The 27,054-nt window shown below is 53.7% G+C and overlaps 1 protein-coding gene across 2 annotated transcripts in view; it reads left to right on the forward strand.

Annotated features, from left to right (window-relative positions):
* TSPAN14 (tetraspanin 14) overlaps positions 1 to 19,887 on the forward strand; it is a 53,215-nt gene extending 33,328 nt beyond the window's left edge. Inside the window, exons 3-9 of one of the 2 annotated variants that reach the window (XM_032311946.1) lie at positions 8,028 to 8,078; positions 9,876 to 10,022; positions 11,510 to 11,680; positions 13,584 to 13,709; positions 14,827 to 14,871; positions 16,969 to 17,088; positions 18,053 to 19,887. In XM_032311946.1, coding sequence (XP_032167837.1) covers positions 8,028 to 8,078; positions 9,876 to 10,022; positions 11,510 to 11,680; positions 13,584 to 13,709; positions 14,827 to 14,871; positions 16,969 to 17,088; positions 18,053 to 18,124 — 732 coding nt within the window. In that variant the 3' untranslated portion in view covers positions 18,125 to 19,887. The remainder of the gene's footprint in view (positions 1 to 8,027; positions 8,079 to 9,875; positions 10,023 to 11,509; positions 11,681 to 13,583; positions 13,710 to 14,826; positions 14,872 to 16,968; positions 17,089 to 18,052) is intronic. The other variant, XM_032311944.1, reaches the window with a different exon arrangement.
* Positions 19,888 to 27,054: the final 7,167 nt, after the last annotated feature.

Raw genomic sequence — 27,054 nt, forward strand, 5'->3', positions numbered from 1 at the left:
GAGTTCTGTGTTTTCATGTCAGCATCTGCTAGCATAGAACGTTCTAGGTTGCCACATAGTCTTCTTCTTGTATTTTTGGAAATTCCCATATTGGACATTTCGGTTGTTTCCAATTTTTTTTACTATCCTAGATAAGGATGCAGAGATTAGTTTGGTATAGTACAGATTCTTCCCTTTGGGCAAGGGAGGGAAATTATTTGCTGGGATAGATTCCCAGGAGTGGGATTAAATGGGTCAGAGAGTGTGTATGTTGTTTTGACCTGGCTGACACATTTATACCGTCAAAATTACTTCTCTAGAAGGGTTGCCCCAATTCATAGGAAATAGATCGCCTTATCTCCTGGGTGTGTGTATGTGTATTTTTCCATAGTTGCACTTTCCAAGGCCAAGGGCAAAGATTGCTTAATCAGGGATTCCACTAGAACACCCTGGTGCTACTCCCTGCGGGGCTTCAGTTCCTGCTCTCACTTGGGCATGTGGGAAACCAGGATCATCAGCAGGGTTTTCCAATGGAGGCTGTTCACAGTGCACTGTGGTCATTGCCAAGTGCACATGACTATTATACACTCCCAGGATTGGGGTCAAGTCTAGCCAACCAGTGATATGTGTGTAACTCTGCATCCTTCCCTAGTAGATAGCTGGCATGACCCAGTCTACTGATTTGTCTTGTGAGCAGGAGTGCCCTCTGTTCCCATCTTGGTTCCCATCTTCCCATCTTCTTCTCTCTCTCTCTTTTTTTTTTTCACCCAGACACACTTTTAAAAATACCACCTCTATTGAGGTGTAAATTTGATAGAATAATACTTACCCGCTTCCAGTGTGTAGTTCGGTGAGTTAACAGCTGTATACTCCCATGGAACCCCTGCACCCCAGTGAAAATATAAAACCTTTCTATCACTCCCGAAACTGTCCTGGGCCCCTCTGTAGTCATTCCCTCCCACCCCATCCTCAGGAAAACCATCCATCTGCCTCCCATCGCTCTATGTTAGAATGGACTCTTGGATCTGACTTCTTTTAGTTTAGATGGTGCTTTTTCTGTTGTTCTTTTGTTCTGAATTTCATTGAGATCTTTAAAGACTTTAAAAAGTATTTTTAAATTTTATTTTTGAAAAATTATAGTAAAGCATACAGAACAATTTAGAATTGTAGCCATTTTTCCATGCACAGTTCAGGGGTCTTAGGTCCATTCATATTCTCCTGCAGTTGTTACCACCATCTATCTTAAGTCTGTTTCGTTGATTTCTGCTCCTATTATTATTATTATTTTAAATTTTTTTTAGAGAGAGAGAGAGAGTGTGCCTGTGCAATCAGGGGAGGAGGGGCAGAGGAAGAGAGAGAATCTTAGGCACACTCCCCATTGAGTGCAGATCCCGACACAGGGCTTGATCTCACGACCCTGAGATCATGACTGGAGCCTCAGTCAAGAGTCAGAGGTTTAACCAACTGAGCCACCCAGGTGCCCCTGCTCCTATTTTTATTTCCTCACTTCTACTTTGGGATTACTTTGCCTTTTTTCTAGCTGTTTAAGGTAGATTAGATCATTGATTTTAGATCTTCTTTCCTAGTATGGGTATTTGATACTCTTTTCTGTATCTCACGCATTTTGATACATTTTCTTTCATTTGGTTAAAATATCTGGTGTATGTGTACTCTGTATGTAATGTGTCCTTTCTTCCCCCTCCTGGCTCACTTCCATAGTTTCTCTTTATTACTGGATTTCAGCAGTTTTCTTATGATACAGGCAGGTATGGTTTTCTTTGTTTATTCTGTTTGGGGATCATTGGGCCTTTGGGTTTGTGGGTTTATAGTTTTCATCAGATTTAAGACTACTTTGACTATTATTTCTTCAAATATACACCTCTCCCTTTTCTTCAGATATACATATTTCTTCAAATATACATCTCTCCCTTTTTCTTCTCAGATTGCTTGTTATTTCGTGGGTCACTGAGGCTCTGTTCAATTCCCCCACCCCTACCCTTCAGTTCAAATAGTTTCTTTTGCTTTGTCTTAAAGTTGACTGATCTTTTCTCCTATAGTGTCTGATTGCGTTAAACCCATCTAGTGAATTCTATATTTCCACTGTTGTATTTTCTATTTGTAATAGTTCCATTTGACCTTCTGTTTTCTATTTCTTTCCTCATTATGTTTATATTTCCTTTTAAATCCCCAAGGGTGTGTACAATGATCTGTTTTCATGTCTTAGCTAATTCCACCTTCTCTGTCGTGTTTGTGTCTTTTTCTAGTTACTGAATATTTTTCCTTGTTATAGATCACATTTATTTCCCTTCTTGCCAATCTAGTAAATTTTTGTATTTTTTCTGGTAAATTTTTTATTTTAAGTAGGCTCCACACCCAACATGGGGCTTGAACTCACAGCCCTGAGATCAAGAGTCCCACACTCTACCTACTGAACCAGCCGGGCACCCTGTCTAGTAACTTTTGATCAGATGCTAGATATAGTTTCTCATTTAAACATCCTCCTGTTTTGGTCAGCTCAGGCTGCCATACCAAAATACCATCAACTCATTGACTTAAACAACAAAAATGTAATTTCTCACTTTTCTGGAGGCTGAAAGTCTGAGATCAGGGTGCTAGCATGGTTGGGTTCTGGTGAGGCTCTCTTCCTGGCTTGCAGATGGCTGCCTTCTTGCCGAGTCCTAGGTGGCTTCCTCTTAATAAGGATACTAATCATGGAGGCCCCACCCTCGTGATCACATCCAGCCCTAAATACCTCCCAGAGGCCCACCTCCAGGCACCGCCACTGCCACATTGAGAGTTATAATATTCCATCGTGGGGATGGATCACTTAGGATTTTGTTCTTATGGTTTCAGGCTATTTATTATGACCTGTTCTGGCCCATAAAGATGACCAGGTTGGAGACTTGAATTATAGGGATACCCAGGGTTCGTGGGACCAAGCTGAAGGAAATCATGTCTTTGGTCCCGAGGTCTACGTGGTTTTAGTGTGAAAGTTCAGCGCAGTGTTCATCAGACTGTGGCTCACAAGCCTGGCTGGCTCTTGGCCAGGTTTTGCACGTACAGCTTTATTGGAACACAGCCCTGCCCATTCGTTAACATGTTATCTGTGGCTGCTTTTCTGCTATAAAAGCAGAGTTGAGTGCTTGAAACAGACATCAGCACAAAGCTGAAAATGTTTACTGTCTGGCCCTCTACAGAAATGTCAATGCTGGCTTCGTATTTCAGTTTTGCCCCACTGTTCCTCACTGAACTGTGCCGGCAGTGGAGACTGTGGAGACTGGGGTGAAGGTGGGGCTGAGGCTCAGTTGGGGTTCCTTCTCTCCCTTGCCTGGAGGGCTGCTTCTAACTTCCCTCAGATGACTCTGCCCTTCTCCTTCCTTCCTCTTGAAGGCCTTGACACAGTCATTCCTGGGCGGGGCTTGGTGGGGGTCGGCTGTCTGTTATCTGGAAACTCAGAGACATCTGTGGAAACTGCCCCCAGAGCCCTCTGGGTAGTCTTACCCCTCCTCTCCGGGGCCCCTAGCATCTGTTTGCTGGCTGTGCTGGAAAGGGCACACACACTTCTTATTCTCAGAGCCACCCTTCCGGCAGGAGGAAAGCTGGCGTGTGATAGCTGTGTGACCCCATCTGAGGCACCACCCGGCCTGGGCTCCGCTCCCCACTAATGAGGAAGCTGGGCTCCAGTGTCCCTTCTGGCTCCAGACCTTCCAGACTCCGAGCGAGAAGTGGCTTAGTTTTTACTCTTTGAATGTGGGACTGTTTGAAAGTGGCCTTCCCTGGTTTCTGTAGGGCTCAGAGTGGCTACAGTCCTGAAGGGCGAGGTTTCCTGGCCCGGAGAGAAGTCTTGAGACTCACTCTCAGCCCCCTGGGCTCTCAGGGTCAGGTTGAGTATAGAGTTGCTGTCTTAGGACAAAGGCTAGGGCTGGATTACTGGGGGGTGCGGCGCAGAGAGTCAGCAAATGCTGATGGCATCTGGAAGGCCCCTTGATGTCTCTGCTCTGCTTCCCCCCCTCCCTTGCAGGAGGGCAGGGCTCCCCTGGACCAGTTCCATGTCCTGGGGTAAGCATGTCACTTGTGATACACTTCCTCCAATCCCTGCAACCCTCCTGTGACCTAGGAAAGGTCATCCCTGTTTTGCAGAGGAAATCATAGGCACAGAGGAGTTCCTGGGCTTGGCACAAAGTCCGGTCGCCAGGAAGGTGCAAAGTAGAGACAGGAACCAGGTCCAGCCAACTTGGGCTGTGTGTTCAGCACTACTCTGGTCTTGAGTCTGGCTTACTCTTGGGTCTCCTTCTGGCCCTTTCTCTGGGACTCCCATAGGCAGCCCTTTGAATGTCAGCCTCTGGCAGCCAGGGGATTCGCAACAACTAGAGGCCAGGGGGCCAGAGCTGAGAGGGTCGCATTGCTGTTGGTGGTTTGCCTTGAGCTCCCTGCTGGAAAGCCTCTGAGGCCTGCAAGAATTGCCCAAGGCCTTTTACATACATCGAAATGCAGTCTTGCAAGAGGCGGTGGCCATTAAACTGTGAGGGATGACGGGCTGCTTTTAAGTTGCTTGGTGTTGGAACCCTCTGCCCATCCAGCAGGGCCCAGACAGGTGTCTGCACTTCTGCTGTTGCTTGAACCTGTTGGGTGCAGTGCCGCAGGCTTGCTCATGTGGTGAGTGGATTCCGTGGGGCTTCTAGCCTAGAGCGGCCCCAGAATAAGGGGCCTTTGCCTTGTGGGGAGGGGTCAGTAATGTTTACAGTGATGCCCAGGGAAGCCCTACTTCCTGGCCACCGAGTGGGACACAGAGTGACCCTCACCACCTGCGGATATGGGATGTGGGCTTCAGAGTCACACAGCCCGTAAGCCCCTTCTGCGGAACTCCCATGCCACAGGTGCCCATCCTAGCCCCCCTCGGTGGGGACTCAGACTGCTACTTGTCTTCCTGGCCCCTGTGGGTGGTGGGATAAAGTGCTGTCAGGAGGGTCGGAGACACCCCGGTTAGGTTTGAACTCTGACACTGGCTCCCTGTGTGCCTTTGGGCAGAAAACCAAGTCATTGTACCTCTGAGCTTTCCTGTTTGATAAAGGGGGTAATAGTACCACACACCTGTGATGGGGTTTGAGAGGGGCCCTTTGAGCACGAGAAGTGTTGAATGCTGGGCTTGGCACCCAGGAAAGAGTGGTACCACCTGCCATGGTGACCACAGTGGACGGCAGACCTGATGGCCCAAGGCCGGCCTCCCTTTGGGCTTAACGGCAGAACGGCCCTATCCGTTGGGAGGGGATTTAATCAGGTCATAAAAGAGAGACAAAGGAGGTTACTCTCAGGCTGGAAAGCACCCAGCCGAACTGTCGTTCCCAGATGGTTGGCCGCCAGGGACAACAGCCCAGCCCCACAGACCATCTGCTCCAAAGAGATCCGGGGAAGGGGCCCCATGGGGAGCTGGGTGAAGCTGGCGCGTGTCTTGGACTGGCTCATTCACAGGGCTGTTGGGTGAGCTCCCAGACAGGCCACTTCCCCTGTCTGGTCCTCCCTCAGTCTTCTCATCTCTAGAATTGGTCCCCAAAGTTCCTGCTTGGGCCAGTGTTCACTGAACCCATGATCTGACATGTGACCCCCTCCCCCACCCTGCCTGTGTTTCTGGTGCTAGTTCGTGTTAGTTCTTCATTTAAAACAGAATGGAAAAAAACCATGAGCACTTTTCGTAGTGCCCAGTCGTTGGGAGAGAAGGGAATCTGGGCTGCAGTGGGAGGGAGCTGGCCGGGACTCAGCTGGGGGTCCTGGATGGGCAGATTTCTCTCAGGTTTCTCTCACCATCCACCACGGTGCCAGGTGGGAGGGAGGCTGTCATGGGAATCGGTAAGGCAGTTGCTGCAGTGCCGTTGGGGACACAGGGAGGAACAGGGAAGGACAGCCTCCAGGACAGCCTCCTGTTCTGACCCCGAAGCCTCTGTGTAGAGCTTGACCATGGACGTGAGCCAAGCTGGGCTTTTGCTCGGCCCCCGTTTGCTCTGGATGCATTTGGAGGGCATGAGGTGTAGGTTTTCTGATCTAAACAACTGAGTGAGGCGGCCATGGTGCCGTTTAATGAGAAGGACAGGAGTTGGCAGGGGCGGGTTGGGGCTGGGAGAGCAAGGCTCCATCTGGGACATGCGAAGCAGTGTTGTCAGCTAGGTTCCGAGTCACATAGACATTAGGTGTGGAGATTCGGGTGTGTGGGTCAGCTGTGTAGAGAAGGTCTTCCAAGCCCTGTGATTTTGGCCTCATCTGGAGAAGTTGGGGGACAGGGAGGGGTCCCGGACAGAGCAGTGAGCGTCACCAGCGCATAGAGGTGCCTGGAGGAAGGCGAGCCAGCAGGAGAGGCTGAAGAGTGACCAGTGCTTCGTGTTCCCAAAGCTGACCATACCAGTGCAGGAGGGAATGACCAGCTGTTTGGTCGGGTCAGATAAACAGAAAGAAGACTTGACCTCCAGCTCTGGCGAGAGGGTGTCACTTGAGGAGTGGCGGGGTGGGAAGCCTGTCGGATTCAGTGGGCAGTGATGGGTCACCTTCGGGTTTGCCTGCCCTGCAGTGTCAGACGCTTGGGGAGGCAAAGGAAGTGCTCGTGCACCCCATCAAGAAGAACCAAGGCCTTCAGCCACGAGTTAATTTCAGTGGGAAGATTGAGGAGTTGAGAAACTAGCGTGGCATATACAGGACCTCATGTCATTCCCTGGAGTTCAAAGTCCAACAGCATTGGGGGCTTTGCCTGAGTCCTCTGTGCCAACCCCAGTGTGAGAGAGGGGGCCTGGTGCTTAGGAGGGCCTCAGGCGGTATTTGCTGAATGACTTGGAACCTAGGCCCTTCTCCTCCACTGCTGGGTGTTTTGATCTTGTCCCTCTTGGGCTCGTCGTGTTCTCCTTTGTGAAATGGACAGATCAGGTGCAGGCAGGGCTTCTGTGGGAGCCAGTGGTCAGGGGTCAGCGAGCCCTCTGAAATCCCATCCCAAATATTGGGCATGTAAGCATTCTCTGAAAGTGGTCTGTGATTCGAAAGAGGGTGTGATCTCCCGGGGTGGGGGTGGGGGCTTTCTTTAAAGGTCCTTCCCTTTCCACTCCGGCCACCTCCCCCAGTCCCCCTGCGGGGCCAGTAGTGAACAAAGGAGGCAGGGAGGTCTTAAAGTGTGAGAATATGCCTTGGAGAGGTGAGTCCTAGGCAAACCTGGCCCCAGTATTTAGTGGGAGGGGCTGACGAAAGGCAGGCAGATGCCAGCATGGTGTAAAGAACTTACACAGAAAAATAGGCAGCTCCATCTGCAGAGACCAGGTATTTTGTTTTATATGGAAGAAATCGTCTCTGGTTTAGAAACTTGTGTGGTGTTGGTGGGGGGGCTTCCCATTGTGGTAGAGGTGAGTCAGCCTGGTCCCAGTGGGGTGGGGGGTGCTCCTTTTCTGGGGTGAGTGTGTTGTTTCGCACAGGCCTATTTTAATTCTATAATGAATAACCCAGTAACTAGTAATGCGAAGCACATACGTGCCCCTGGTGCCACGGACGCTGTGTCCCCGTGGCAGTGCCCAGGGCTCTGGAGAGAGGCTCTCTGGCCCTGGGAGCCCATGAATACCCCTGGGGGGCTGTCACAGGGGGTTATGTCTTCCTTACACCGGATCCTGCACTGAAGAGATTTCAGGGGCTTTGGGAATGTGGAAGAAATAGGACAGGGCTGTCACGATATCTCTGACTCCAGTGTCGGGGGCAGACTCTGCTCAGAGATCTTGCTCTCTGCTCTTTGGAGCATGGGGGGCCGTTAGGGTAGGAGTTTGGCCAGATGTTAGGAAGGTAGCTGTAAGTTATCCCAAACGCCTGGCCATCCCTTTGCTCTGGGGTAGAGTTCGTGTCATGTGCAGGGGCTGAGGGCCTGCCTTGCCCCTGGTCTGCCTCCATGGATGTGAGCCAGGAACATCCCTGACTCGTCGTGTGGACGCTCCTCGAAGGAGCGTGTTCATGGTCCTGGTTTTTTAACTAACTCTCTCCCTCTCTCCCTCCTTGCCCACTTCTCCCCTTCCCTCCACCCTTCCCCTGCTTAGCTGGCTGGAGTTGTCTTCCTTGGAGTCGGACTGTGGGCATGGAGCGAAAAGGTAGGTGTCACTGTTAGCAGGGCTGGAAGCATCAGGGAGCCCAGACCAGGTGTGTCAGCTTTCATTGCTCCTTCCTCCAGACTCCCCTGATAAGCATCTTGCCTGGGGCAATGGTTTGTAGGTTTGTAGCCTTCGTGGTTGTCGCAGAGGCAGCTCTGAGAAGTGTTTACTGAGCTGATCATGAGACCTCCTTGGGCCCTGGGACTGGCTCTGTTTCCCAGTGGTGGGCTTGTCTGTGGTGGAGTCTGGGGTGGGCTTGGGGCCACCTTCTGCTCCTGTCTGTGCCTCTGGGAGCCAGCAGCTCCCTGAACACAGTCGTGTTTGTTCCCAAAGTTCTGTCCTGAGACTGGGAGCAGGACTGTGTTAAATCCCCCTGGGTGCCCTGTGGGTCAGGGCAGGGGCTTCCACACCTGTGAGCCTCCTTGCCCAGCCTGTACAGGAGACGGGGGGCGGGGGGGAGTAGGTGGGGAGACTGGCCTCTTTCTGTGCAGCGGGACAAGGCGTGGTGGAAGCTCTGAGGAGGGGACTAGACTTAGGAGCTGTGGCCCTCTTCTGCTCTGCTGGTGGGTGCACGCCAGGGAGGTGTGAGAGCCTAGGAGGACCCTCTCTCCAGAGAGCAGAAGAGGGGAGAGAGGAGAAAGGTGGAGTAAGGTGCACTGAGCCGGGGGTGGGGAGGGGCAGGGAGACGGTGGGAACTAAAGCATCCTTTTGAGCCCCAGGCCCTGAATCCTTTTATCCCTTCAGTGGAACCTGCCTTGGGTTCTGGGAGATAGAGGCAGGAGCGCTTAGATCTATGGGCCTTCTTGCCATGGTCTTTGGAGCTGAATAAGGCCCACCTTGGGGTTTGGGTATTTTCAGGGTACCCTGGAGTCCCCTAAAGAGCAGGAGCTGGAGTGCAGTGTCCCTTCGTCCTGTGGACAAACCCCACAAGCCTGCGCAAACTGTGACTCATATCGCCACCATGTGGCCATCTCCCGAACAGCAGCAGCTCTGGCAGAGCCCTGAGCAGAGGCCTGGCTACCCTGGGGCCCTAGGGGTCCCTGGGGGCCTGGCTGGTGGCTCCTTTCTCCTTCCTCCTTTGAATCCTGTAGAACTTTTCTGTCAGTTTTGGTTCTCACTAGCCACATGTGACTGTATGTATTTAAGTTAGTTAAAATGAAACATGAGCTCAGATGCTCATTAGGACATGGGGCCATTGGCTACCATTTGGCACAGCGCAGATAGAGAACACCTCCCATCATCACAGAAGGTTTTATGGACAGCACTGCTTCATCTGCCCTTGGTGGGTGTTTCCAGAACAGTGTCCATACTAAAGCTGTTTTCAGCACAGGGTCATGGGGTTCTCTACAAACTGAGTACAGAGTAAGCTGTCACATGGCCCGAGGCCAGGGTGAGCCTCTGGCCCTAAGGTGCCTGACGGGAGACCACAGGGTTCCCCAGGGCCCCTGCACTCTAGGCCTGGCACAGGCACCCTGCAGTCTCCAAAAAAAGCATGGGGTTGGCCTGGGAGGGACTCAGAGCCAAGGTGCAGCCCAGGATTGCTGCGTGCAAGGGCCCTGGGAGCTGAGTCTGGCAAGGATCTGTGGGCAGAGGGCACCCTAAGAGGGCAAGTGGGCAGGGGCCACGCTCTGTGCTCTGGCCTGGCTGTTAAGGACAGGACTGAGCCTCAGGAGACAGGTCCCTGTCCTTATTTTAGCTCTGGACATAACCTAGGTCCCCCCCTTTCCCCCCAAGGCATCCTTGACACCCTTGACTCCCTTGACTCTCTAAAGCTGATGCTTTCTCTGCCTCTTTCAGGGGGTGCTGTCTGACCTCACCAAAGTGACCCGGCTGCATGGAATCGACCCCGTGGTGCTGGTCCTGATGGTGGGCGTGGTGATGTTCACGCTGGGGTTTGCAGGCTGCGTGGGCGCCCTGCGGGAGAACATCTGTCTGCTCAAGTTTGTGAGTAGCCGCAGATGCGGGGGCGGGTGGGGGTGTGGACTCTGCTGGGCAGGCTGACCCCTTATCTGGCCGAAGAGGGTTGTAGCTCTTACAGGGCCCCCTGGGCCCCAGCCATGTGGGGAGGAGGCTGCCCACCGACTGGGAAGATTTCAGGAAACAGTCAGCTAAGCCGGCTGCTCACCCCTGGAGAAGTCGGGCCACTCTGGTGTTCAGGTTTTGGAGGGAAGAGATGGCTAAGCAGCTGGCTCCTGTCCCCCTCCCTTGCGAAGTTCTGAAGGAATTGTTTGTTTGCTACTCGCCTTTGCCCTTCTTGGCTAAGATCAAAAGACGTTGCCAGTAAAGTTAGGAAACCGTTTTCCTCCTCCAGGGGGTGTGTGTTGGGATGTGCAACACAGAATCCTTAATTTCCTGGCAGAACTGCCAGTTACTTAGGGTTTGGTTTTATATTTAGATAAAAATTCATGATGAAATGCGTTCAGTTAAAATTAAATAGCACCTGGTGGGGAAAACACATAATCGTGTTTTGCAATATATTATTTGTTGAATTTATTAGATCAAGCCTTCTCTTCCCTGGGCTTAATTTAAAAAGCAAAACATGTGGTTTTTTTTTTTCTTCTTCTTCTCATTTTTTTTCCTTTTAAAAATATATTTAGTGTATCTTCCTTCTGTGTGAATGGAGGTTAGGTTTTGAAGGGCCTGGTGTGTATGTGTGTGTCTCTGTGTGCGCACCCGCGCGGGTGTTTCCCCTTGTCTTACCCTGAGACCCTCGCCTACCGTGGGCTTCCAGCTTAGAGCACAGGGTGACCAGTGGTGGTAATGGGCAGGGGAGCTCACGCACTGCTGGCTGGAAGTCTGCTGGATGGGAGGAGTGCGGCTGCGGGGGGCTCTTGCAGAGGGCCACTGCTGTGGTGGCCAATGGCACTGTGCTTCTGGAGAGGTCTTGCCACGTACAGGGGCACTCAGATGTCCCGCATGAGCTGCATGACCTCAAGCAAGCCATGTGCCAGAGTGAGCCTCTGTTTCCTTGTCCCTACAGTGGGGGCGGCAGTAGATTTCTAGCAACTTGGACAGTTGTGTGTGCGAGGAGAGTGGTCAGGTGTTGTGTCTGGGGCACAGGCTCTGCCCTAGAGGAGCTGGTGGCCTGGTGGGGTAGGTTAGCCCCATCCTTCCTGGGATGGGGCTTCCTTGTTGAGGAGGGAGGCTGCCTCACAGGAAGTGGGGGACATAGTGGCTTGGAGCTTTCTGGTCCTTTCACTTGTCTCTTCCCAGTGGTGCTGTGATGGGGGTGGGGGTGCACCTCTCCATTTACAGAGGGGGCGGGGCTGCCAGCCAGTCACATGGGATTCCCAGGGGCTCCGGCACTCGTGTCGCAGGGGTGGAGCTCACCCTCTTTGCAGTAGGCATCGATCCCTGGTCAGACGAGGCTTTGTGCCTGGCTGGAGGCCGGAGGTGTGATGACTCTCACCTCTGTTCTTGCCGCCACACAGTTCTGCGGTACCATCGTGCTCATCTTCTTCCTGGAGCTGGCCGTGGCCGTGCTGGCCTTCCTCTTCCAGGACTGGGTGAGGGACCGGTTCCGGGAGTTCTTCGAGAGCAACATCAGATCCTACCGGGACGACATTGACCTGCAGAACCTCATTGACTCCCTTCAGAAAGCGGTAAGGACTGCATCCGTGCTGCCCTCCTGGCTAGAGCGTGGGCTTCCCTGGCCTTGCACGCTGCCCAGGCCTCGGCTAATGGAGAACCCGGGGTGTCCCTCCTCTGCATAGCAGGTGGCGGGGAGGCTGTGGGGGGGCTGCTCTGGCCTCTGGTCACTTTGACTCTGCCCGTTGACTGTTGCCTGGCCCTGTAGGTGTGTTCGCAGTTTGTCCTCCCCCATTTGCCTGGGGCAGGCCGTCTTGCTGCCCCCGCAGGCACCCTCCTCCAGGGGCCCAGATTTCTCAGGTCCTGGCCACACAGGCGGCCGCAGGTCCCCAGGCACTCTGGGTACCCAGGGGCAGAGCGTCCCCTCCCCGGTGCATGACTCACTGTCTGAGGCTATTCCTGTCCCCTTCCTCTCTGGGACCTTTTCCCCCTTCCTGTTCAAGAGGGCAGAGCTGCCTGGAGGAAGCTTCCCCAGATGGGGAGGAATGTGACCTCCTTGGAATATGTCCCCAGGGGGCTGTCTAAGCCATCCCAGGCCTTGGCCTTGACTCCATCTGGCCTCCGCCTTCTCTGTGTGCAGCTGCACCTGGAGGCTTGGACCACTGCCGTCCCTGCCCTGGGGGGGCCCGTTCCCCGCCACCGGCTGGGGCAAGGCCGTCGTGCGGTCCGCCTGTGCGCTGCCGGAAAACCTCGCTTCCCCAGGGACTTCACGTGGAACACTTGGATTCTGAGGAGAAAACAAGCAAGCATGCATTAAAAATAACTCTGGTTCACTCTCGTGTTGACTAAAACTTGTTTACCCTTACGTTGTGTATCCCGGGACCCAGCAAAACCCACTTTATGTGACCAGAGACACTTCCTGTGTCATAATAGTGACCAGCATTTGTCTTCGAAAATCCCACCTCAGCCATTTCCTCCTGCCCTCACTGAGCCTTCCCGCCGTTCCCCGCTGTCCCAGAGCCGTGGCGTGCGCAGGTGTTCCTGCCCCCCGCTAGCCTCGAGGACAGGGCACTCTTCTCCAGTGCTGTCCTTTCCTCTTGAAAATACACTCTCCAGAGGCATTCGGTAAATTGTGGAGATTCCTCACGCTGAAATATTTGGGAGTCATGAGAGAAGCTGGAACCGCAGCAGGGTAAGGGGTGGGGGGCATGGGATTTTAATCTTAGAAATAAAAGAAGACAGCCAGGAGCCCTGGTGGTTGATCTTTTGTGATCATGGTCTAGGAGGCCCTTGACATCCCTGTGCCATTTTCAGTGTTTGGTTTTACATGTTTGTAGATGAGCGGTGATTCTGTTTGCAACTACACCAGACAGTGGGGGGTGCAGAGACCCCAGGTTAGGGGGACTGAGCTATGATTGTGTTAACTGTTCACCCTGCTCCTGATTCTGGCCTTGGGAGTAAACGTCTAGCAGCTGTTTTTTGTAAAGAGGCACCTAAGGGAAGTAAGGCCAGTGGGGAGGAAGCCCCACTCACTGCCCACAAGGAGGGGTTCTCTTGGAGGATACGAGAGAACTGCATCAGAGATACTGAGGGTCTCCGCGGAGAGTGAGGAATCCACTTTGGGCTGAGGCGAGGGGAAGAAGGAGAAGCCCCAGGGGGAGGAGGGTCTGGACCTGAATGGTGTGTCCCCGGGGAGGCCAGGGGACACTGCAGAGGCAGTCCTGCATGCTGTACCCCGGTGCGGGGGGTGGGATCTTAGATGAGGTTTCCTGGTTTCCCTCTTAAAGGCTGCCTAGGTTACCATGCTTAGCATCTGTGCATGTGGGAGGTCAGTGGGGGGGTGGGGTGGGTGCTGGATTTCTCTGTGTGTACATGGAGCAGCGCTTCCCCTCGTGTCCCCAATGCCCTGTGGTGGGGTGGTCACAGCCCTGGCTCAGAGCCAGAGCCCCTGACAGTTCTCGGCTTTTGTGACCCCAGAACCAGTGCTGTGGGGCATATGGGCCAGAAGACTGGGACCTCAACATCTACTTCAACTGCAGTGGTGCCAGCTATAGCCGCGAGAAGTGTGGGGTGCCCTTCTCCTGTTGCGTGCCAGACCCCGCGGTGAGTCGGCCTGCCCGGGGGGCGTGAAGCTGTTCTGGGCTCTGGGCTGCTTCTGTGCTCCCTCTCCACACCACGCCAGAGTCTGCAGCTCCCAAGTCCTCTGTGTGTAAATCCCAGGCACAATTTTGCATGACCTGCCCTTGCTCTAGTGTTCTGGGTGAGGCAGGAGAAAACCAGTCGTGTCCTTCCCTTGAGGGGCTCTCACTTAGGGTGCGTGGACGAAATGCTAGAAATGTGGTGAGCCATGGGCCGCCCTCTTCACCACCCTCTGGATAGAATGCTCCGTGCACAGAACTAGGGGGGGTGGGGGAGTTACTCACCATCTGGGAGTAGTGGAGGCATCTTGCTTTTCTTCTTCACCTGTTCTCATTCCCAGCCCATAGCCTGGGTCTGTGGGTTCCAGAACCAGGGCCCTTGGGGTGATGTGTGAAGGAGCACTGAACATTTGCTAGAACTGAGCCTTTTACATCTCCTGTGTGCTCGCAGGTGTCCAGTACTTGGCCCCAGGGCTCAGAGCCGGCAGGGCAGAGCCACTGTCACACGACCCACTTCCCAGACCAGGAAGCTCTGGTTTGCTGCGGCCACACAGCCAGCGCCTGATATCCCCACCGTGACCATGAAATACTGAGCGAGTGGAACTTTCCCCACTCAGGCACTGCCAAACTGTGACCCATGGGCCAGATCCAGTCTCCTCTCGGTTTTTGTATGATCTGCGAGCCGAGAGTAGTTTCAGCCCTTTGTAAATGGCTGACAATAAGTGAAAGGAAGAATAATATTTTGTGATGGGTGAAAATCATTTGAAATTTAAATTTCAGTGTCCGTAAATGAAGCTTTACTGAAATGCGGCCATGCACATTCATTTATGTATTGTCCGTGTCTTTCATGCTCCGAGAGCAGAGTTGAATAGTTGCTACATAGACGGGTCTCCTACGCACATACGGTTGGTCAACCTTTGTCCTAGTGTGAAAGGTCAGTTGGCATTGCGATTAAAGGGTGTGAGCTATAATGAAATTTGTACAGGTGTTTGCTGATGTTTAGTTGGGACTTTTCTAGAACCTTCTACCACTGGCTTCCCAAGAGAACAAAAATGACCATTTTTTTTCTGCTTTTCTTACAGCAAAAAGTTGTGAACACACAGTGTGGATATGACGTCAGGACCCAGGTGAGTGCCCGAGGCGTGCAACTTTAAGTTTGTCAGGTTTATTCCCTGTGGTCCAACTTCCCGATTTAGCACAAGTGCAAATTGGAGTGGGTGAGACTCGGGGAGGGGCTGTCTAAGCTGGGAGCGAGCTGGGTAGAAGCCGCTGGCAGCAGGACTCCGGGGAATAGCGATGGGGGTGATTCCCAGCCTGGGAACTGCGGTCACAAAGTCTGGCAGTTGCTGCATTAGTGGAAAGAGGTCAGATGAAAGTTTTGGGAACAAAGGCTTTATTTTTAATGGCTCCTTGGAGTTCCGTGGGTGTCTGTTCTGTAGGAGCTCAGGGTGAAGCTGCAGGAGCACAGGGCGTGGTTTAGAGGCCATATGGAGGCAGGGTGGCAGTGAGGAGGGAGACGGGTCTTGGGGCGGGAGGAAGGCTCAGTTCTCCAGGGGTTTCTTCAGGCCACAGGGGGTGTGAGGGTGGAGAGAAGTGAGTATCCCCCTCCCCCCAGGCACTGCTTGGTGGCCTTTGGTGGTATGAGTGAGTGACTGCTGTTCTGAAGGAGGGAACTTGGGGGAATCTACGGGCACCTTTTCTGTTGGCCATGGACGCCAGGGATGTGTGCCTCCGGTTTGGGAGGCCCAAAGCCCTTCTGCAGGGACCTCCGCCCATTACCCAGGGACGGGCCTGTACCAGCATCGTCCTTTCATTGCTGCTTGTGTTAGATTCTAGGGCTGTCATAACCAAGTACCACGGACTGTGGCTGAAACGCGGAAACTTCTCTCCTCAGACGTCGAGGTTAGAAGCCCGACATCAGGGTGCTGGCAGGGCTGGTGTGAGGCCTCCCCTGGGCTTGTAGGTGGCTGCCTTCTCCTGTATGTGTCCCCACATGGTCCTCCCTCTGTCTTTTGGTGTCCTGACCATTTTTTATAAGGACGCCAATCATATTGGATTGGGGCCTATCTGATGACCTCATTTTAATTTGTTTACCTTTTTGTCCATATAGTATTTCTCTTTCTCTGACTGACTGACTTTGCTTAGCATGATACTCTGTAGCTGCAGCCGCGCTGTTGCAGATGGCAAGACCTTACTCTTTTTTTATGGCTCAGTACTAATCCGTTATAGATATGTAACACATCTTTTTTTCCCTCATATCTAGAGTTTGGGTTCGGTTTAGGGCCAGCATAATGGGGGTTAGGGCTGGGGACAGTGTGAGGATATGTGCCTAGTATCCTGCAGTTCAGAGACCTGTCTGGAGGGATAACTTTAGAATTAGGGTTAGCGTTAGGGGTAGGGGTTAGGGGCTAGGGTATGTGGCTGGCGTCCTGCTGTTCAGAGACCTCTCCGGGTGATTCAGGTTAGGATTAGGGTTAGGGTTATGGGTTGTAGTCCCACTTCAAACACCTTGTCTCCAAGTGCAGTCACATTCTGAGTTTTAGGGGGACACAGTGCAGCCCCTCGCCCCACTAAAATGGATTACTGTTCCACCAGTATTGCCGTGAGCGAGGCTGTATGTGGTGGGTAGGGGTGAGGATGGGCTGTGTGTGCTGGCGGTTCTCCGGTGTGCGTCCTGAGCCTCCACTAGGGGTCAGGGTTGGAAGGTGCCTGTTGGTTTAGGACTGAGACTCTGGCTCCTGGAGCCAAGCTTCCCTGGGGGCGGGGGGAGGGGGGGACGGGACACACACTCTGGGAAGCCACTGTCCCTTCTTTCCCCAGCCAACTTCTCTGACTCAGAAGATGCTTCTAGTTTCTCTCTTTAAAGCCCCATCTTCCTCCTTGGAGCCTTGAGGGCCCTCTGTGTCCTTCAGATGTGGGCTCTGGAGATGTACCAAATTAGTCCCTCTTTCAGTCTGGGGAGGCCTCACCAGGAGTGGGTAAAGACCACCGCCAGGAGCCTTCCTCTGGGCAGAGGAGAAGATGCAGACTGCCCAGGGAGAAGGCAGAGACTGCAGCAGGTGGAGGCAGTTCCCCTGGAGGGTTCTGTCTGTCCTGGGCACCCGACTTCCGGCCCCCTGGCCTCTGCTGAGCTCCACCCTGCTCGCCGGGGGAGCCCTCTGGGGAGCCGGGGTGGGGATGCCCTGCATGTCTTGGGCTCAGGTCGCTGTACTGTTTCCCTTTAGCTGAAGAGCAAGTGGGACGAGTCCATCTTCACAAAAGGCTGCATCCAGGCGCTGGAGGGCTGGCTTCCGCGCAATATTTACATCGTGGCCGGCGTCTTCATCGCCATCTCCCTGCTGCAGGTTTGCTCCCCCTGCCCTTTGTGGCTTCCTTTGTCCTTGCGGGTCGCACCTGTTCATCAGAACCAGATTTCACACACTCTGGGCAGCTAGCAGCTAGCAGCTGCCCAGAGAAGGGGGAGGGGGAGGGGGGGCAAGAACGCTGCCAGTCAGAGAGACTGGTTCTCCGGGGTACCCAGGGCTTGGGAGGAGAAACTGGCAGCCCCCAAGCAGCCTCTCGGATGGCCATCACCGCCTTGCGGAAGGTGCATCGTTCAGCTCTGACGCTGCCGTCAAGAGGGTGCCTGATGCGGCCCAGGGGCTGCGGACCATCCACACTCCCCTTCCTCCTTCACCCCGCCAGTGTGTGTTGAGTGATCGCAAGGGAAGCTTAGACACAGAAGCATCTAGAAAAGGAAAGAACAAATTTACTTGCCAAATGAGCAAAACATTCAGACTTGAGAAGAACTGGCTCATAAGATATAAACCACAACAGGAATTTAAAGGGGAAATAAGCAAAATTCCAAGATTTCCGAGTTCACATTGGTCTGTTCCTGGTAAAAAAAATAACAGTGTTGATGCTGGCCACCACGGTGGGATGGCAGCGCAGCTAAAACCAGGGAGAACCTTGTTTTTATCATGGAATCCTGGTTTACAGGAAACATCAAGATTTATTATTTTACGTCAGAACCAGTCAGGTGACTGTTATTTTTGGGTTAACTGTGGGTACAAAGTGTGTCCCAGTGCAGGATATGTGACGTGCATGGCCCTGTTGGAGGCAGGCCTTCTCCGCTGCCGGCCGTTTGCCCCAAACTTCTAGGCCCCAGGGATAGAGCAAAACAGACCCCAGGCCTCCCTGTTTACTGGCGGGCACGTCCTCTGTGCTGCATCCTCACTGTCTGCAGAGCGGGCCCTGTGCACCTTGCCCTGTGCTCGCCCTCTCCCGTCGGGCCCCAGCACTGATAGCCTCCCCTGGCTTTGGTTTCAGATTTTTGGCATCTTCCTGGCGAAGACCTTGATCTCGGACATTGAGGCGGTGAAGGCAGGCCATCACTTCTGAGGAGCAGAGGTGAGCAAGCAGAGCTGAGCCACGCCGTGGAGGCCAGAGCCCTTCGCTGCTGTCAACCCGACATCCAGAGGGAGAGACGTGGACACACCCAGCCAGAGCCAGCACCCCGTCTTCGGCATCAGTGTGACGCGACCTCCCTGTTTCTGTTTGCTGGTGCTGAAGACCAAGGAGCTCCTCTGACCTGCACGGACTTTTGACAGAGACCCGCCCTCTCGGAGTTTACCCAGAGACGGAGACCATGTCTTTAAGCGGGGTAGGGACTCTGAGGGACAGAAGGTTCCCATGGCTGTGAAAAGGGCCTGATTCAGTTTTCCTGGAGACTGAGTGTGTCTGCAGGGCACCCTGGCCTCCCCACTCGTGTTGTCAGTGCCAGCCTGGAGGGCGGCCACATCTGCTATGAGTGGGACCTGGGTGGGAGCCCAGCAGACACGACGAGGCTTCAACCAGCCGCAGAAGGGTGCTGCCTGGAACTGGGGAGGGGCAGGGGAACAAAGGGACCGTACCAGCGGAGCCTGTGTGTCTGTACAAGCTGGGGGGTGTTTGCGGGTTCCTCTGCCATGTCCAAGGAAGCCTGAGCCATGTGTGGACAGGTGCCACGGAGTGCCTCCTTGACCGCCCCTTCCAGGACAAGACCTGCCTCCAGTTTCCACAGTATCAGGTCCTGATGACACGGGGGGAGCGGGCCACGGGCAGGGTGCTCCTCTGAGAGTCGGCTCTCCCTTTCTGAAAGTGTGTAAATAGTTTATTTATAGGGATAAGAATGTTCTCACACCATTTCTTCATTTCCTCTGGCATTCCCTCCAAGCAGCCTTACACGAAGTCTGGGACTGAAGCCATCCCTCTCAGTTCCCTCGTGTGTCTCAAGAACCAACCCCTCAACTTCTCCTTTTCATCCCTCACAGTCCAGGTGCACACACGTGCTCTCCCTTCTTCTGTGCACCCCAGCTCACACGCACCCACTCCCTTCCCCAGCTAGGCCTCGCCGTCTTCTGGTCTTGGTGCTACTGAATCCATCACCTGGAACTTGAATCCTGACCCCACCTGCCACTCTCCCTACCCCCCCACTGCAAGGCCAGGGAGCCCCAGCCAGAGACGTCCAGCCTGGAACCTGTGACCAGGGCTTCTATCGAGGCTACATGCTAAGGGCCGCTGGCCGGCCTGGTGTTTGCCTCTCCCTGGAGAGCGTAACTGTGGCCGGGCCCCTGTGTCGAGCCTGAGACCCCAGCCTGCAGCTGGGTAGAAGGTCAGGATGGTTCTTCTTTGGCTAACTTTTGTGGTGACTCCCCCGTCCACTGTCCCCAGTCAGGGATCTGTGGTGATCATGTCCCCCCTCCCTGGCAGGGCTATCTTGGGGCTTGCTCTTGGAAATGAAGTCCGTCTTATGTACCGAAGGTTTCCCCGCCGGGGGTGGCTGGTGTGTCTGTGCGTCTTTGGCTGGGCTCCTCTCTAACGCTTCTCTGGATCCCGTACCAGTTCTGTCCTCCTTGTTCAGGGACTTGAGTGCTACCTTCACTGACTTGCCGAAGTGTACATGCTAGTGTGGTGTATACTGGTGGGTGTTTGTGGATGATGTTACGATTTTTGTTTCTGGGTTTGTTTTTTGTTTTGTTTTGTTTTGTTTTTTTTTGGTTTTTTGTTTTATTTCTTTATAATTTTCTCTGTAGACTAGAGGAAGAAGAATGCTTGTGTTTTCAGGAAGTGTGATGCTTTTCTTTGACTGCCAAACTCTTTTATGGAATATATCTTTATATTAATGCTGTTGTCTTGGTCGTTTTTATTTTGAGTGACATCAAGATGGCATGAAACATCACGATGGTAAACTCGGCTGCTAAGGGAACCGGGGGCACTGGGAGTGACTAGACAGGACAGGACAGTGGAGGATAAAGGAATCCACGGGCGGCACAGTTTGAAACAAACTTCCATCAAGTGATTTGTTTTAGATTCCGTGCGCCACTTTCCGTTATCCTTTGTGTGGAGGTTACACCCAGATCACGTGGACTTGTGGCTTGCTTACGCCCAGCTGGAAGCACGAGGCAGAACTCTGACTCTGCAGGTGGGCAGGAAAAGCATTAGGCGACCTCTGTCCAGCCTCGGGTGGTGTGATCCAGGTGGGAGAGCTTGGGGACACTGGGGGGGGGAGCCGGACCCTGCTGCTACATGAGTGTGTCTGGACGCCCGCAGGCCCATCTGAAGGGTAAGTAGTATTGTCCACCTTGCCGTGTGCCTCTGATCTGTCCGGCCCCGGGGAGATGGTGGCTCTGGACCCACGCTGCTGGTGCGTGGGCGCCCAACAGCTTAGCCTCCTGGGTGGCTCCTTCTGGCTCATCTATCCGGGTCGCCCTTTTGGCTGGACCCCTTGTGAGTCTCCTGACAGCTCCTAGTCCAGCTCCAGATGAAGACTAGTTAGGACTTTTTCAAGTTCAGTGTGTTTTTCAATTAGTTTACAAAGGTCTGGCCATTTGAGCCGTCCCCTCTGCCTCTGAGTGGTTGGATGAGAGAAGCAAGAGGAAGCCTGGCGGAAGGGGTGCATGCGTGGCTCTCTCCAGTGAACCCGCCTCCTCTCAGAGCCACAGTGCAGGCGTCCCGGTCCCGCGCAGCCCCTGCACTCCCTGCCCTCCCAGACCGGGAGGAGGCCTCCGTGACCTGTGCACGCCCCTCCCTCGCCCCCACATACTCTCGCTGCAACGTTTCTGGCTCTTCCTTTATCCTTCCCGTGCCCCTCCCGCCCTGCTCCTTGTAGGCCTCGGCTGCATCGGTGTTTTCCCACATCCTCTCCCTCTCCCATTACATGTTTCCCCATGTCCGAAAGCTTGCCTCTGCCCCCTCGCCTGCCTGCCTTCCCTTCCCTGGGGGGGGCTCGTTGTCTGGGTCTCTGTACCCCGCCCTCCACAGCCCAGCACTCCTCCCTGACTGAAAGCTGCTCACCCCCTCACCAAGCCCTTTCGGCCTCTGCAGCCCCCAGCACTCTGGACCACCCTCTGGGCCCAGGCTCGCCCAGCCTCTGGCCCACGCTGCCCATCCTTGTCACGCCCTCCAGCAACTCCTGCCACTGCTGGGCTCACCTGTTTCCAGGGGTGCGCCCTGCCTGGAGGGCTAGGCTGTGAGCTGGGCAGGAAAATCATCTCCTAGGACAGGAAAACAGTCTCCTAGTGCCCAGGAAGCCTGTAGTTTCCCCATGTAAATAACAATAAAAATGACTTGGCTACAGAGCCTTCCGGAACGTAGGGTGTGCAACAGGCACTTAACAGTTAAATTCAGTGACCAGAACAGCTCGGAGGAAGCCAGTTTCGTGCCCAAAATGTGCAGCTCGGAGAAAGGGGAGCTCCTGTGGAGGATTTGGAAGATCTAGATTCAAACTCTAGAAACCTGCCCCAGAACCTGTACCTGTTCGAGTAGGCCTGGCTCCTGCTGAGTGAAACCACACCAAGGGCATGCCCAGGGAGAAGCGGTTTCCCGAAGATTTCCCAGCTCCCGGACTCCGTGGCAGGTTGACAGATGTTTGGAGAAGGGAGGGGAATGTTCACTCCTGCCTGTGTGCCTGGATTTGGGACAATATGGTGCTCAGCCTTATTCTCGGCACTCGGATCATCATGGTGCTCAGCCTTGCCCCTGAGACCCTGGTTTTGGGCCACAGGCTCACTTCCCTGCAAGGCCAGAGCTGCTCTCCACGCAACAAGCCCGCCGAGGTCTCTATGCACCCAGTGGGTCTGCCACTGGGGTGGTAATGGGCACGCATATGAGTATGGGCCTCTGCAATCTTAGGGACCTCAAGGAGGAGCTCCCCTGAAGAGGAGGCCAGCAGAGAAAGGAAGGCCTCAGTCTTGGTAGCAGGGCCATCTGACCGTTCTTGGTCTGCAGCCTCAGAGCATGGACTGCAGAGGCCCAGAGAAAGGTGAGGGGCTGTTGCAGTGGTCCCAGCACCCAAGGAAGGACCCAGCATCCTAGGAAGGTCCTGCCCATGTGTCAAGTTCTCAGCCCTGCCACCCAGAGGGTCGATGCCTTTAGGTGTATGAGGTGAGTGGAATGACTGTATGACTTTCACAGGGGGGCATTTCCAGCTCTAGGGTCATGCATCATGTCTGTCCATGGGGCCACAGGCTTTTTAGGTTGCCCCTAAACTGTGGAAACTTGTCGCCAGTGATGGATCTTGGTAAAGGTGCTTCCACAAGCTTGTGTCTCTTACTCAAGAGGTTGTTGCCTGACCTTCCAGGGCCAACGGGGCACTCTGACCATCCAGGGGACCCTATACCTTTAGTGCCATTTTAGCTCTGCCAAATCAGCAAGACCAGTCTTTTCCTCCTCCAGATGGCAGTGAAGAGAGGTATGTTCATTCTCAGAATGCTGTTGGGGTCTCCAGGATGCCTCTGGAAAACCTGCCGTGGGCACTGTGGAATAAGGACCAGGGAATGGCTCTGAGAGGAAGAAAAAGTCAAGGCTACATTCAAGTGGGCACTCTTCCTGCAAAGTGACCGATTTCAGAGAACCTGGCTTTGGAGGAGGGAATGAACCTTTCCTCAGGAAGGCCGAGAGCATTCTTTCTTCCCTCCACCTTTTTCCCATGCTCTGCTCTCCTACTTCAGTGGGGGCTTTGGAAGCAGGGTTTAATAACCATCAAAATAAATGAGCACCTCGGACTATAATTCTGTCACCTCAAACAACTTTAAAGCTAGTTATTTTATATGTATAAGCGGTCTAAGCGCGGCTCCGTGTAATGGGAAGAAGTACGCTTCCTGTTCCCCAGAGGCAACTGCTCCCTCCCAGGTAACCTTCTAGAAAGTGTGGATCCATATTCCCAAATCTTTCTCATACAAATGAGAATCCTATTTTACGTGGTAGTCAACAATTAATTTTACTTGATATTTCCCCGAAATCTTTCTCCATGAGTGAATGCCGGTCTACAGTGCACCTTCACTGTCCCACCACCCAAGGCAGGGCCCCCCAGCCAGTGAACGAACCTCGCTCTGCCCAGGGGAGTATGTTTACAGTCGCAGGTAAGAGAAAACCCAGTTCAAACCGGTTTACACAATGAGGGGAGGTTTTTGGCTCCTGAAACTGGAAAGTCCAGAGGTGGGGTGAGTTTCAGGGTTGGTTTGATCCAAGTGGCTCAGCAACGCCAACAGGATCTGGTTTCTTTTATTCTCTCTGCTCTGCCTTCCACAGTGCCCCCATTGGCCGAGGCAGAGGGAGGGCGGACCCATCACAGACAACCTGGGTCCTCACTGTGACGGGAATGGGATGGTAGTGAAGTCACTGAGGGAAGCCCCCCCTCCCAGAAGCCCCTGCACTCATCCTTCCCATTCAAACCACGTGTCAGGGCAACAGACCCCTGTGGAAGGGGGTGAACGTTGCGGAGGCCGCCAACAGCCTTCATGATGCTTCTGTGGGTGGATGTTTTAGTTGGTGTGGTGTTTTGTTGTTACAAGGGCTTATAAAAACTCCATGGCATTTTGTTGTTAGAAATGCAAGAAAAACATTTGTTTTGTTTTGTTTGCAAGAAAAACATGTTTTTAAAGGAGTTCCCCAAGGAGGTGGACTGACATCGTGATGATTGGGTTCTCGGGGCTGGGGCATGTCTACTGCTGCCAGCCCATAGCTGATATGTTGAGGGTGCCGTGGCATGAACATCTGTGATGGAGGTATGGGCTGGCTCTGGGCCAAGGGGGTAGATGGGAGGGGGGCGATGTCTCTCCAAGGACTCCTCCCAGTAGCTTGTGGCCCTCCAACAGCAGAGGTTCCACAGACAGGCTGAACAAGATGGGCAGGAGAGCCCTAGCCATCTGCCTTTGCCCTGGAAGATGGCTGGTCCTGTGGGAACAGTGTTGTTGGGAGGCAACCTTGTTTATCAGTGAGAATCAGCCCTCAAGACCCAGGGCTACCCCTGAGGTTGCATAGGGAGGGAGCTAAAGAGTCTGGGCAGACACAAGCCTGGCCCCTGTCAGCCCAGAGGAAGCTCTAGGATGCGGCAGTTGGAAAGTCAAGGACCACCCGGTCTCCCAGCATGCCCTGGTTTCTTGCCCTGGGTCTCTGGGCTCCAGACAGCTCACTGCCTGACTGCTGCCCCCTGGTGGTTGGGTTGATCCCACTGCTGGAGAAGGGGGGCACCCCCGCTGGGCCTCTGCCTGCCTGTAGGGCCCCTTCCCCAGAGGGGTAGGTACTCGTTTTGGAGGCAAAATAGAGACAAGAGGGGAAGGGAGAGGAGGAGGTCTTGGCTCTGTGGGGGTGCAGCCCCAGTGGAGACAGGGATGGGCTGTGCCAGCCTCTTCCGCTTCCCCTGCACCTGCCAGGCTGCAAAACCAAAGTCATTACGTGAGAGGAGGGAGAGCCCAGACCCAGATTTGTTTGGCTTAGGACCAGTGCTGTGGTGGGAAGAGGCCTGAGCCTGAGTTGGAGTTTAGGCTCAAAAAAAAAAAAAAAAAAAGTAAAACTTAGTACTTTGGTTTCTTCATTTAAATGCTCTCCCCCCTCCCCCACAGGGGGCCCAGGAATATTCCGTTCATTATTGGAGATGAAAGAGCGTGGGAGCCCTGACTGCCCAGCCACCTATTCACCAGCCGTGGAGCTTCTGGCAAGTTACTTAGTCTCCTTGAACCCTCTTGGTAGAGTAGGGATAGTAATGGCCCCATGTGGCCTTGTCTTGAGGCTGACATGAGCCGAGGTGGGTGAAGTGTTTGACATGGGCCCAGGGCACTTATCATGTGCTCCCCAATTACTGCTGGGGAGATGAATGAGGGGCAGCAGATCCCCACCAGGCCAGTCCCCACCAGGCTGAGGAGCCTGGGTTCCAAGTCACAGCTCAGGTGGGCTGATGCAAAATGCCCCACTTCTCTGTGCTCTCAGGATCAAGGCTTGGAGGTCTGCAGGGAGACTCAGCAGGTATCTGGAATTCAAGATCTGTTTGCTTTCTGTGCCTTAGAGGTGGGGAGGCAGGAGAGGGTGTCACTTCTCGTCGGGAGCGCAGGTCCTGCTGGAAACCAGCACAACCACAGAAGTCTCTGGAAGCCCCCAGAGGAAGCAGAGGGGCCCCTCTCCCTCCTAGGGAATGAGGGGTGTCCACAGAGGCCAACCCATGGGAGCACGCATAGCCGCACAGCCTGCCTTCAAGGGGCTCAGAGAGATGACATGGGGAGTAAGGGGCTCAAGGTGCTTGGGATGGGAAAGAAGAGAGCTCTGAACCAGGTGCTCCGGGAGACAAAACCCCAGACCCGGCAAGACATCATATTTGGACCAGGTGGACCCCAGCTGGTACCATTCTGGTCAGGAGAACAGACATGCAGGGAAGTGCTGGGACTGGCCAAGGCCGCAGCATGAGGGTCCAAGTCCAGGAGGCCGTCTGGGTCCTTTCCACCTCTGATGGGCGAGGGTGTCCCTCCAGGCGATGGGGCAGCCTCAACGGGAAGGAAGCCAGGAGCCAGGGAGACCTTTGTGTGTGTGTGTGTGTGTGTGTGTGTGTGTGTGTGTGTGTGTGTAAGACAGGTGTATGGGCCCTCACTTGCTCCCAGGAGAGCATGAATCCGGTGGTCTCAGCTCTGCACTCATTGCCCCTGTCTGGCTGGTGGTCCTCCTCTTACCCTCCTTGCCCAGCCCAGTCATCCTCTCAGTGCCTTTGAAAGGGCCTAGGACTGCTGGCTCTGTTTGAAGGTGATTGTTTGGATGTAGTCATTCACCTGTCTGCAGGGACTGGACCCAGGCCTGGTGTTTTCTTTTAGTTTTAGATCTATTTTTCCCCCCTGTTTTTTAAAATGAGCACAGCTGTGGGCCTATCTGGACAGAGCTGGAGTGGCCTCTGGGAGGGACTGAGCACCCTGTCTCTGGAGGTGTGCAAGCCCAGGCTCACCATCTCCCGGGGCCAGGGGTGATATGGCTGGAAGTGGATTTTGTGTTTCGTGGACCATGGCCAGTCTTCCTTCCCATCTCTGAGAGGCAGTGATCTTTAGTGTGCCTTTTGTTAGAGATAATCTCCCCCCAAAAGAGTATTACTTACATGATATTACATATGCATGTGCCAAAAATTTTATTTAACTCATTAATCAAGTGAGGGACCTGGTAAGATTACCAGTCAGTTTGGAGGAGGAATCACATATATCTATATGGAGTAAAGGAATGTGCAGACTGGCTTTTTCCAGGGGAAGGAGGTAGTTGGGCTCTATTCACATACATACAGTTAGGCATGTCCATAGACAAAAAGTATTTGGCCTTAACACTACAACTTAGTTGTAAAACTGCTCAAAGATAATGAAAGTCCAGAATCACATCATTGGAAGAACGTGCTCTAAACAATGCATTGTTTTCCACGTGAGACACCCAGAATCTTTTTCGCTTATTCCAAAAAACATTTCCTTCCACTTCTCGTCCTTCTGGCACAGCTTACTTTTAAGAAATAGGACTCAGGCAAGGAATCCAAAGGAGCCAATCTCTTATGGCAAAGGGTGGAGTCTGCGGGTTAGGGTATCTCCCAAGTGCCCTGAGAAAAGGCCAGCCCCTGCGGGAGGTGTCCTGGGGGCACTGGCTGTCCTCTTAGCAATGGATGGATGGCTCAGGTCCTCAGGCCATGTCTGCTGCCCCACGAGAGCCGGGGTGTCAGTAAAGGTGCTTTAGTCCTGTGGCCACCCCTGCAGACCCACCAGGAGCCACATTCAAAGCTGACCTTGTCTTTTTTGACCCCCAGTACCAACTCCTGCCTACACCCCAAACTTTTCCTATTTTCTCCCATCTCGGTTGAGGGTCCTGCCATCCACGCAGCAGCCAAATCCAGGAGGGTGGGCATCATCTGGGTTCCATGCATGCCATCACCTCCTCCGCTGTCAACAGAATGCCAAGTCATCTGTCCTCAAAGAATCAACTCATCTGTCGGGAGATCCTCACCGCTGCGCTCCCTGGGACCACCAATGTGACAGATGTTGGTGTCCTTCTCCCTTTCATTC

Source organism: Mustela erminea, chromosome 14 (genome assembly GCF_009829155.1).
Source record: "Mustela erminea isolate mMusErm1 chromosome 14, mMusErm1.Pri, whole genome shotgun sequence".
Classification (NCBI taxonomy): Eukaryota; Metazoa; Chordata; class Mammalia; order Carnivora; family Mustelidae; genus Mustela; species Mustela erminea.